The sequence below is a fragment of the Carettochelys insculpta genome, chromosome 2, assembly GCF_033958435.1.
Source record: "Carettochelys insculpta isolate YL-2023 chromosome 2, ASM3395843v1, whole genome shotgun sequence".
Classification (NCBI taxonomy): Eukaryota; Metazoa; Chordata; order Testudines; family Carettochelyidae; genus Carettochelys; species Carettochelys insculpta.
The window spans coordinates 247,325,793-247,338,187 of NC_134138.1; the positions used below are offsets into that span (position 1 = coordinate 247,325,793).

The window sequence follows — 12,395 nt, forward strand, 5'->3', positions numbered from 1 at the left end:
CTCTTAGAAGACATTTAGGGGTAAATTACAGCAAATAACAGCACAGAACAAGGAAAGCCAGGACTGATGGCTGTAAAACTTTATGGGTTCATGAGAAACTTGGCCACACACATAAGTGGTCATCTGGCTAACTAAAATGATGCTGGATTATGGAGTTTGCTGGATGAGTGTTGTGGATTAGAGAGGTTCAACCTGTACTTACCAGCCTTACAGGGTGTTACAAAGCTCTTTGAAGTAGTAAATGAGTTCCATACAGAAACACTGCCTTACTCATGCCATTCTACTCTTGCAGCAGGCCTCTGCATACTGCACACCATAATAGTAGAAAAGGTCAAGGTACTTTAGTTCCAAAATGAGTTCACTAAACAAACCTTTTCTACTGTCTGTCCAGTGTGGCACAAAATAAAGCGGGTGGGGGGGGCTGCTGAAAAACAATGTGATCATGTAATTAAAGGGTGTCGTCATGTGTGTGCACAGAAGGGCAGTTCAAGTTGCACGAATGTCCTATACTAAATAATGGAGATGTGGTTCTACTCTGAGAACTTTGTAAAAATGGCACCATCATCCTTAATCTGTGTGTATGCAGTTATCTGCTGACTTAATCACCTAACAATTATTTTTGTTCTATTAGCATGGCAGAGTGAAAGAGACAGAGAAATACCAGGTTCCTAACATTTCTTGAGCATCATCAGCAAACTTACTGGGCTCCTAGCAGGGATTTCAATAGCATCACAGAGAGAATAACTTATCCTGCAGAACCTGTATTACTGTTGTTCACGTGTGAGGTGTAAAGTAAGGATGTTAAAGTATAACTGGTTGGTTATAACTGGTAAGCTTCATCCAAAACTGATAAGGCTTAATGATTATGGTTAGCCAGTATGGGCTGGAGCAGACCCCTGTCTGCCATGGGCAGGTGGTTGCACCAGCCCCACAGGCGGGTGTGCACTGGCTGTGCTGGAGTAACCCTGTCTATGGCACCAGGGAGGAGGGGCAGTTGGGGACAGCCCCCCTCCTACAGATCAGGACTGCTCTGGACTGACTGAAGCACCTGGGGCCACCAAAGACAGGGAGTGCTTCAGGCTGGCTGGAGCACGCCCACCCCTCAGCATGCCCGGGGCCACCACAGAAGGGAGCTGCTCTGGCTTTTCCTCCCTAGCTGCCCCCGCACCTGTTTAGTTGGTTAAATGATTAAACATAGCATTTAACAGCTTAACCAGTTAGACAGGATTTAACAACCCTAATGGAAATGACTTTACTTGATACCTAGATTAAGTTTGCAGAAATAGTAGCTATTGTTTTTAAAAGTTCCTTGTAAAATTGGCAAATTTTATAGAGAACTCAGAAACACCATAAAAAGGGAACCTTAAAATGCCATTTTTATAGTCACTTTTCAGAGAAGAGCCATACTTTAAAACAGAACTTTCAAAACTTGCTTTTGAAATGTCTGTCACTATTGTGCTATCTTTATACCATTGAATGGTTCTGGTCTGTCAATGAGTGCTGCCATTTTACTGCTACTTCCCAGCAGGAAGTCGAGTCTGCTGACATAGTTTATGACAAAGGGAATTTCAATCAGCAGTTGAATGCATGAAAGAGGCTGGAAACTTTTACAGTTGTTTTAAGGTAAGTTTGTACGATTTACTAAAAATTTTATGGAAAAAAATTATACTAAAATATTGAACTAACAGTTTCTCATGCATATTAGAGCTATCTTAAAACAACCATGAAAGTGTCCAGCTTTTAGTCTTACATTGAGCAATGATTCCTTTTTTCACAAACTACTGGTTATATCCTGTAATTGTTTTGCATGAACAGCTTTCCACTAAAAGCTAAAAGGTGCGCTGCTTAAAAATAGGGTTATATCCTAGCACCTTTGTCCACAGACTGGCAAGATGTGACTTTCTAGTTTATTGCTGATTATTACATTTTAATGTTTTTAAAGTCAGTGAAATAAGACTTACATTCTTTTTGTAATTATTTGAAGTGATTTTTTTTTATGTTCTATATTCAGTTTATTCTTGTTCCACTGGAAATTTAGTAGGTTTGTTTAATTTTTAAAGTTTCTTATTTTTGCTGGGAGGGCAACTTGGCACTCCCGTGGAAGGGAATGATTTGAAAATGTCAACATTTCCTGCTCCCTCATTGCTTTCCCCTCCACCTCTTTAAAAATAGAGTTAAATCACTGGTGCGACACCTTTCAGAAGACTTAATTGATCAATCAGTGTTTGTCTTTGACTAATAAATGTTCACAATCATACTCAGACATTATACATCATGCAGTACAATCCCAATAATCTCAGTCTCTGAAGACAGTCAAAATCTTAGGAGTCAAGAGAGTCATCTCAAAAGCCATTGGAGGCTGCATTCTGTGTCCTTTGCATCCAGAACACAGATTTCTAAGCTTGCTAATCATGTCCCCAGATGTTGGTGAGTTGTGAACCACCTTTGGAGAGTAGTTCAGACCTCCCATTTGTGGAACACAGGGAAAATAAGGCAGACTTTAAACAGTCTTCAGTCAAGATCAAAACAAAAATCAGTCAAGTAGCACTTTAAAGACTAGCAAAATAGTTTATTAGGTGAGCTTTCGTGGGGCGGACCCACTTCTTCAGACCATAGCCAGACCAGAACAGACTCAATATTCAAGGCACAGAGAATACTTGGCTCAATCTAATTCTTGACCTTCCCCCCCACCCCTCCACTCTCTGATTTGCTCACCTTGATTATCTTTTTCTGATTTGTCCTCCTTGCTTACCGTTTTTGGTTCTCTGTGCCTTAAATATTGAGTCTGTTCTGGTCTGGCTATGGTCTGAAGAAGTGCGTCTGTCGCACGAAAGCTCATCACCTAATAAACTATTTTGCTAGTCTTTAAAGTGCTACTTGACTGCTTTTTGTTTTGATAGTGTATAGACTAGCACGGCTTCCTCTCTGTTACTATTCGGTCAAGATGTTGAGGCCACCCTTTAAAACAGTCTTCTGCAAGGTTGATTGGCAACCTTGTTGGCTATGTTCCAGAGCATGGTCTCACTGGAACAAACGTTCTCGGGCATGTAGTCTGGTACCTCATTACTGCACGCTAGACTTAGATAACCTAAGATGGATAATACAGTACAGTCCTGAGGGTCATGACCAGGCTTTGGAAAAATTGGGGTTACACTTGAACTGGGCATTTTGTGAATAGCATTCCTTTAATGCTGTTACGTAACTCTTAATTGAACCTCTGGTAGAACATCGGAGTTACAAACCCCTCACAAATGGAGGTTGTTCATAACTCTGAACAAAACATTATGATGATTCTTTCAAAAAACTTACAACTGAACATTGACATAATAGAGCTATGAAACTTTACAACATAGAAGAAAAAGCTGTTTTATCTTTTTTTTTAGTAGTTAATCTTCAACACTGTACTGTATTTGAGCTGTTTGTTTTGCTCTTTTATTTGCTGCTGCTGCCTGATTGTTTACTACTGGTTACAGATGGTGTGTGTAAATGACTGATCAGTTCATAATTTGGATGCTCATAATGCTGAGCTTGTAGTGTATATATGTTTTACCCTCCTATGGATGGGGAAAGGAAGTTTAATGTCTAAAAGTCACTTAAAAAATCTTTGAAAAGTCTTTTCCTTTTGCATACTCTGAGCTCAACTGATTCTTGACTATTTCGCATGTGAAGTGTGCCACTGCATTACACAAGAATTGCTAGGGCTTCATGGGAAGGGTAATGTGAAATATATAAAATATGGCTTAAAAAAGATACTGTAATTTTCAATCACAGAAAAAATTCTGTTCCTTATGTTCATTCAGAGTCTGAGTTTTTTTTCCTACTTAGCTGTGATGGGCTGCACTGCTATCAAAGAGTAAGCTGGTATCTATTCTGATTCATAGATTGTCAGCAAAATTTACTTAAATTTCTCTTCTGGACCCAGGCTTAGGCATATAGTCATGCTTTCAGTCTTATTTTTCTTGAACCCACTATGTAAAGTTAATTAAATTTATTAGAACTCATGAGTCAGGGTGGTGGTGATGGTAGAATTCTTTAAACAGCGGAAACAAAAGAGAGAGACTGCTATGGTAAAACAAGAACTATTTAATGTAATTTTTATTAGAGTAGCAGTTTTTCATAGTATGGTGTACAGGACACTTGCATATGATCTTGAAATCTGTTTGTTACAGTAGGGAAAGATGTCAAGTTTAAAATAAAGATGACTCTAACTATAGATGTTCCAGCCCAGGGAACGCTAACAGTTTTCTGGTGTTTTGCCTAACACAGGAATCTGCAACCTGCCATTCCAGAGCTGCCTGCAGCTCTTTAAACGCTTATTTGTGGCTCCCACTGCTATAACTACAAAATGTTTGGAGAAAAAAAACAAAACAAAACTCTATTTTCAATATTTCAGTGAACATGTAAAAGCCCCAAAATGAACAAGTCATAGCTAAATAGCAAATGATATGTGATCTTGAAACTTTGGATAACTCCCCCTTTAAAATGTGCAGTGAGTGCATTGTGGGATGTGTGTGCTGTTCTTAAAATAGGGGTGGCAAAAAGTATGGTTTGACATTATTTATTAAGGACCGTCTTGTATTCATATGCAGTGTGGAGGTTTTTTACCAAATTCGGTGGCGGCGGGGGGAAGGCTGCTCTTGCTCTTTTGGTTGCTGACCTCTGGTCTAGCAGAGCTCAAAATTATCTGCATTTTGTAACTGCCTCAATTATCATGATGTAAATTCAGCCACAATCAGATTTTCAGAAAACCTTATTATGGGGGAGGGCAGTAGCACAAAGCAAGACAGAATCAAACTGCACCCGGGCTTCCAAGTATTTAGAGCAGTGAGGGTTTCAAACATTGAGATAAGATGTCGAAGCCCTTCATATGGAGGCTCATTCAGTCATCACTTAAATTAATGATATAACTCCCATTAATGTCAGTGTTGCAGAAACAAGCCAATATGCAGACTACAAAATGGGGAGGTGTAACGCACCTATTGTATTAAAATTATCTGACTTCTCTCTTGTCTGCTTGTTCAAAGTTTGGAAGGTTGTCAATCCATGATATGTTCAGAATGCAAAAACATTTTGGCTGTGTCTACACTAGCACCCCCTTTCGAAAGGAGGATGCTAATGAGACACATCGGGGTATGCTATTGAGGCACTGCAGTGAATACGCAGCACGTCATTAGCATAATGGCAGCAGCAGCACTTCAAAAGTGCCGATTTTCAGTTGCACGTGGCTCATCTACACAGGGTCCTTTTCGAAAGGACCTTGCAGACGTCGAAATCCCCTTATTCCTACAATCAAGTAGCAAAGGGGGGTGCTAGTGCAGACACAGTCTTTGAGAACTATTGCTACTGAAAATAAGTTTCCATAGAGACTTTTCATGTACGTATTGCAGTGCACATAGTACGTTTGATTGACACTTAAAGGGTTTTTATAATTTTAGGGAGGTACAAGCCAGCCAGCGCTCTGTGGCCATAATTACAGAGATGATCCATACTGCTAGTCTAGTTCATGATGATGTCATTGATGATGCAAATTCTCGGAGAGGAAAGATGACGGTTAATCAAATCTGGGGGGAGAGAAAGGTGAGTCTGTCATTATATACAGTTCTGGTAAAGACATTTGTATTTGTCATGGCGCTTATGTTTAGCCTGTGGCAGAATGTAACTGTGGTAAAAGCCAGGGCTGTACAGGAGAAAGGTGTATAATTTGAGCTGATCATAGAGTTGTCAGCATGGTATGAATTTCTATATACATAGAGAGGGTAAGATAGATATAGATATATAGGCTTTCTACTCCCTGACTTTGCAAAATATAGTGAGAAGGTGTTTTTACTCTGATAGTTATTGACTCTAATGGCAGTTCCAAACTGTAGCTAAAATAATGTTGAAATGCTTTGTAAATATGCCTACTTCAAGTACCTCATGTATTAATTTCACCTTTTGAAATAACAAACCAAAACAGCTTTTACAGGAGCATTAGAATTTTCAGGCTTTGAAGTATTTATTATACTGCTTAAGATAGTAGAGGCTTTACCGTGCTCATTCTCTTGTGAAATATGTGAAATGACTAAGCTTCTTCATAAAGCATTTAAAAAAAAAATTCAGGAAGTCCTGGCATTTGATGCAGATCAAGGACACTTCCAAGATTAAGATATATCTTAAAGTTAATTGAATTTATACAGTAACAAAGCACAATGACCATATAGTATATAATTGTCAAAACATGTCTTTACCTCATGGGTAAAACATATTCAGATAATGCAAGGAGGAGAAATGCTATATATAGCAAAAAGAGGGCATTGGTAAACATTGAAACTCCAAAATGGTTCAAATTTAAATACTGTGTTTTTACCTTTTTCCAGTTTTCAGTCAGAAGTATACGCTTTTTTGGGGAAAATAATGTAATGTGACTAGAGCTAGAAAATAAAAAGGGAGTCAGACTGTTCCTAGTGTGTGTGGGTGTGGGTGTGGTTTTTTATGTGAGGACATAAACAAAAAATTTCTCTTGTTCTTTTCAGGCTGTTTTAGCTGGTGATTTTATCCTTTCAGCAGCGTCTGTTGCTTTAGCAAGAATTGGAAACACTATTATTATATCAATATTAAGTCAGGTGATTGAAGATTTGGTGCGTGGTAAGGTTTTTTCCTATTTGTATCTTTATATATTTTTTAAATAATAAACCTAAAAACTAAAGACTTGTCCTTGCATCTTTATAGGTGAATTCCTTCAGTTGGGCTCCAAAGAAAATGAAAATGAGAGATTTGCTCACTACCTCGAGAAGACCTTTAAGAAGACTGCAAGTCTTATAGCAAACAGTTGTAAAGCAGTATGTACGTTCTGTCTCTCCTAAAGTTAACTTACCATACTGTAAGCTTCACAGCTAAATTCACAAGTAATTGCTACCTTTTTGGAAATGCTCCCAGCTGTACTTTTCAGTTTGTCTTCTGCCACATTCCGAATGGGTCCCAGTTTAGCTGTGTAGCCTACATTAATTGGGTTTTTTATTCTTTCCTTTCTGTTTTACATGCAGAAACAGATTTATTTTCCCTCCCTCACTTCATAGTAAGAGCTATGGTAGACTCCTGAGCTGATTTCTAAAACGTTAAGTTTGAGCCTATTTTTTAAATCACATCTGAGAACTATTTATCATATTAGCTGAATAGAAGTTTCCTTTCACATCTGTTGCCTGCTATAGTACAACATAGTAAACTCTAATGCAGAGTCCTACCTGAAAACAGTGGAAAAAATTGAAAGTTTGCATTCTTCCTATTAGCATTTCCCATCTAGAGAAATGCTATTCTCTTCTGCTGCTCATTGTCTTATGAATTGAACTTGGTTTTTAGTTGGGTGGGTTGGAGTGACTAAAGTGGTAATATCTACTCCCATTGTTGTAAAATGACAGAAACATGAGTTTAAGGACTGAGTCCCAAACTGACAGAGAGACCCTCTCCTGGAGCTCAGTTCTGTGCGTCTGGTGAAAACGCAGCAAAATCAACCTCTCTTGGCTCAGCCATTGACTCCTGTACTCCTCACTTATCGTGTGGAGTAAGGGACATCGAAACAAGATTATAGAGGCTCAGACTTCACTAGGGAAGTAAGTCTATTCTGATATGCAAGTCTAGCTACAGCATTTGTGTAGCTAGAATTGACGTATCTGAAATCAGCCTATTTCCCTATTATAAAGTTACCCTCAGCCCTAATGTTGCAACAAAGTTGGGGTCCCTGATAAAAGGATACTGCTAGTTATTGGTGCCAGATTCATATCTACCTTCTAAACAGTCGTGCTATCAACTGTATTAGTAACTTCATGTAATAGAAAAGAATCTTAGAACTGAAAAGGATCTTCAGAGGTCATCAAGTCAAATCCCCTGAACTCACAGCAGGACTTAAGAAACACAAGTTTAAGATGTGTATCTAACCTGCCCCTATGTACTTGAAAGCTGTTAACATGAAATACAGTTGAGATTCCAATAACTATTAAACTCACAACCCATGGTATACAAGGCCAGTGCTCTAACCACTGAGGTATTGGGGGGGGACCAGAAAGTCGGGCAAGGGCTTGTCCAAGAATCTAAACTTCAGTGTGAGGTTTAATATTTTGGAAGTACAGAAACTTATCTACCAGGAAAAAATATTGGTATTTCTTAACTCTTTATGGAAACAGATTGGGACCTGGATGCTTCAAGGTGGTATGGTAGAGCTTTCCTGTCTAAGGCTCAAATCTTTGGTGGGAATTTGGGCTGAATAAAGACTGTTAGGTCAAGCTTCCAACTTGCCACGTACTCAGTGTAACTGACAGTTGAAAATGGATAGCAATTTTGGCAACCAACTTCAAAGGGGGCATGTTAATCGGGGCCATGGGAGATTACTAATAAAGTGCTGTGGTGAATACGCAGCACTTCATTAGCCTAATTTTCCCCCGCAGCAACTTCGAAACTTCCAACTTCAAAGTGCCGGCATGGGTGTGGCCGTGGATGCTTCAAAGTCCCTTTACTCCTCAACTTTGTGGAGTAAAGGGACTTCAAAGTAGCACGGGCACTTTGAAGTGCCTGGGGCTACATGCGTGCCAGTACTTCAAAGTTGGAAGCTTCTAAGTTGCTGCGGGGGACAGTTAGTAATCTCCTGTGGCCGTGATTAACATGCCCCCTTCAAAGTTGGGGGCAAGTGTAGACCTAACCTATGACTGACATTTTTTAGTCTTTCCCTCAGTTTTTCTTCGTGAGTCAGGAAGAATGATACTGATGGCACTACTGACAAAAAGTGCCTTCAGCGTGTTTTCTTGAGGCACTTTGGGCTGTTTAAGGACAGCTGATTTGTTCAGATGGAATTCATTTTGTAGTCAAAATGGTCAGCAGAATCATCATCTGTATCTTGAAAGGGGGTTCTTTTAATTGTCCAGGCTGAAGATGACTTCATTGTCAAGGACAAATTAAGGATATATAATTGGCGGTTAAAAATGTCAATTAAGAGAAGTCCTGCTGACATGAGACCGTTCCTTTCTTGTGTTAACGGAGGGAAAAGACACATTGTTTCTAGACGCATAATAAAGAAGGTAAAATATTGTCTGGAAAAAAAGGCAAACTAATACTAATGGGATTTTAGTTAGAATTAACGTACAGAAAGGAGGATTGGATACAGATGTCTTTTTCCTGCAACTGAACAAATTGTCTGCATCTACAAAGCAACATTACTTTAGAACCAAAATGCCACTAAGGTAACTAAATATGCTTCTGTCAACAGTCTTTCACAGGCCTAAAGCTATCGCTCTCCAGTGTACAGTAACTACGTGGTAGCTGTGTGCATAAGCTATAACCAACTAGTGTATGCATGCCCCAGTAAATAGTGGCAGATGTCTCCAAGAGTCACTGTAGGCTCAGTTACCAAAAGGCATTTTACAGAGACAATATGGGTGTAAAGGATTTCTGTTCCACACTACACTGCAATGAAGCACAAATGAATTCCTGGCTGTTGTAAGAGAAATCTGAGATACCAAATAAGCTTAGCAACTTCTCCCTTGCTTGCCTATTTTCAATGCTAAATTAGATTTCAAATACAGGTAAGATTTACACTCTGCATAGTGAGAGGGATTTTTAAATATTTTTTTTTAATTTAAATGAGTATAAAAATGTTGCATACGAGATTCCTGCTTGATATGGCAAGACTGCAGTTTTTAAACTTTGGCTTCTGATTCTGCGTCTGATCTATACATGTATAACCCTGAACCCACATCGAGTCCCACTGACACCAGTGGAGCTCCTTTTGGTGATAGGGATTTGTCATAGGGACTACAATGGAAGGATGAGGCTGTACTTCTGTACCTTGCTAATGATTCCAAATTTAATTAAGTTTAAACTTCCATTGGGTGTGTCTCCAGGGGGTGCACCAACACAGAGCTCAGTGCAGAACTGAGGCCTGAACTGTCTTAACGCCTCTTGACATATCAAAGAATGTAATGTCAGTGATACCCAACCACCTCAAGCTGTGCATGTACATTAACGAACAGTGATGTCCAGGAGCAGGTTTCAGTTAATAAAACTGTCAAGTGTATCAGACACTATTACAGAATGTCTGATAAATCCCCTCATTCATTTAAAAAATCCACTGAAGTTATAAAATCTGCGTGGCAAGATGACATCACAGCTTTGCTTATCTCAAAAATTGTTCTCCGTTCTAAAAAGAAGTGTTTCTAAAATACAGCTTTAAATAAACTGAGTTGGCCTGTTGTAGTGTACAGAAATGCTGCATAACAGTTATCTTTATCTTGAAAGTGAATTTAGAAATTTGGGAGTAAGCTTCTCCACTAATCCTGGATTCAAAATTCTATCAGAACTCCTGGAAGACTAACTTTGCAACAGATCTTTGCAACTCCAGTGACACAGGGCTTGCCTGCAGATGAGAGTTTTCTGAGTTATATTGGGTATAGTCATTCTATAGAAAATACATTGGCAGTTTGAGTACTCATAGCTTATATAGTAACTTTCCCCTGTAGTTGTCATATTGTACTTTCTCTTATAGACATTGTGACATGATCCTGGTAGGAGGGATACTCACTGGGAGGTTATATAAGCCTAAGCCCTGAGTTTTTATTTTTGTTGTAGCTTGAATAAAAGATGAGAAGTTCTCATTTAACAATGACAGTTTTTTTCTTGTGAACATTGCTTACATAAGTGCATGCCATAGCCCTCTCCTCTGCATCTAAATCTTCCTATTTAGGTTGTTAAAATTATTCGTATCTCCTAGGGCTGTCCCTAGTAAATTATGATTCTGTGGCCATGGTCATGTTCTGATCTAAATCATAGAATAAATTTGAACACTACCCTCTGAGCAGGACCCCTAAATTCCCCAATGAGTGATCTGTCTCCACTCCCACTTTTTGTTATTCAAACAGGTATTAGTAAAATTCCATTCATTTTGTGTATTTCACAGTGAGATTGGCCAAACTAAGTGTAGCTCTACACTGCAATTAGAAAAACTATGATGCTGAGTCTGTGCTACAAATTCAGCACGAGGACTCTGAATTGTAGTGCAGATGTTTGGGCTCTAGTTGGAAACTGCCCTTTAGGATTCTCCCTCTTGCAACTTGAGCACAAACATCCGCAATTTTGTAGCCCACCTGTTTCTGCCCAAGTAAGATGGCGTAGGTAGTTTATTGTAGTATCAATGTATGCTGAGAGCTTGCCACTAGTCAGAAACTTCACAAAGAATATATAGTCACACACCTGCACTTTGTCTTAGTGGTTATATTTGATTTACGTTACAGTAGCAACCAAAGTTTGCTCCAAAGGATAAACAGTTTATTCTTATCTAAATCTCCCTTGCAGTTTCAGTTCCGTTTATATTTTGACAGTCTCCAGAAGTACGCATGACAAGGCAAATGTTGAGCAAGAAAGCTATTCTAAAAACATCTTCCCTCTTTTTAAAGACTGAGGCAATGTGAGATGTTGTCTGGCAATAAGAAATATCCAGAGTCTCCTAGGTCCTGTTTGTAACCCTGTTCAGAAAGCAGTGTTAGAGGTTCTTTCATCTTTATTACATGTCTGGGGGGTGCACTCTCTTGACTTGAAGATATTCTTCAGTGTAAATATCTTATTTTTCAGGTTCTTTTCCATCATCAAAATCCCCATCAAGGTTCCTGCTCCAGTTTTAAAATGATTCTGCAATTGCTTTCCTAAGAAAAATAATTGTGTATATTTTTGCATTCCCCTACTGCTCTTACATTGAATTTTTACTCTTACTTGATAATTCAAATCATAGGACTGGAAGAGACATTAAGAGATCATCTAATACAGTCCCCTGCCCTCACAGCAGGGCTAAGGCTTATCTAAATCTTTCCTCAAGCAGTACTGTATGACCTGATCTTAAATATCCAATAATGGAAAATGAATCTCCACAGTTTCCTCCCTCTGCTAGTAACATCAGTTGTTCCTGCTGTGAGCCAGGGTGGAATTTTTCTCTTAACTGTAGTTTTGTTAAAAACTAAAATCTGAGTGTCAAATCAAAATATATTTATTTGTTTTAAAGTGCACAAACCCACAAACATTCTGAAATTGTGTTTGTGGTTCTCCTGGCCATCCGCTCCCAGATCACTCACTCACTCAGTTATACAGAATTCATGCCTCTAGGAGTTTGTCTTCAAAAGTAGTTAATCCTTTTATGGGCATGTAAGTAAAATGTTAATGTATTTTTCCTAAGGATAAAATAGAGATTTTTTTTCCTAACTGCTGTTCATAAAGACCCACATTACCATAGTATGGCTATAGTTCAGACAGTTCTTGAACCTTACAGTTTGTTCAAAACCAATGATTGTTTAATCTAGAATTATGTGCCCCTTCTCATCTCAGCTTTCTAACACTCCCCAGTAATTCAGTGGAGATTTCTGTATTTGTTGGTAGTTAGTTTGTTC

The 12,395-nt window shown here is 38.8% G+C and overlaps 1 protein-coding gene across 3 annotated transcripts in view; it reads left to right on the top strand.

The window, feature by feature from the left end:
• PDSS1 (decaprenyl diphosphate synthase subunit 1) overlaps nucleotides 1–12,395 on the top strand; it is a 32,609-nt gene that overhangs the window by 10,806 nt on the left and 9,408 nt on the right. The window contains exons 2-5 of one of the 3 annotated variants that reach the window (XM_074984902.1): nucleotides 1,526–1,623; nucleotides 5,436–5,577; nucleotides 6,513–6,624; nucleotides 6,709–6,818. In XM_074984902.1, coding sequence (XP_074841003.1) covers nucleotides 5,479–5,577; nucleotides 6,513–6,624; nucleotides 6,709–6,818 — 321 coding nt within the window. In that variant the 5' untranslated portion in view covers nucleotides 1,526–1,623; nucleotides 5,436–5,478. The remainder of the gene's footprint in view (nucleotides 1–1,525; nucleotides 1,624–5,435; nucleotides 5,578–6,512; nucleotides 6,625–6,708; nucleotides 6,819–12,395) is intronic. The other 2 variants (XM_074984903.1, XM_074984901.1) reach the window with 2 other exon arrangements.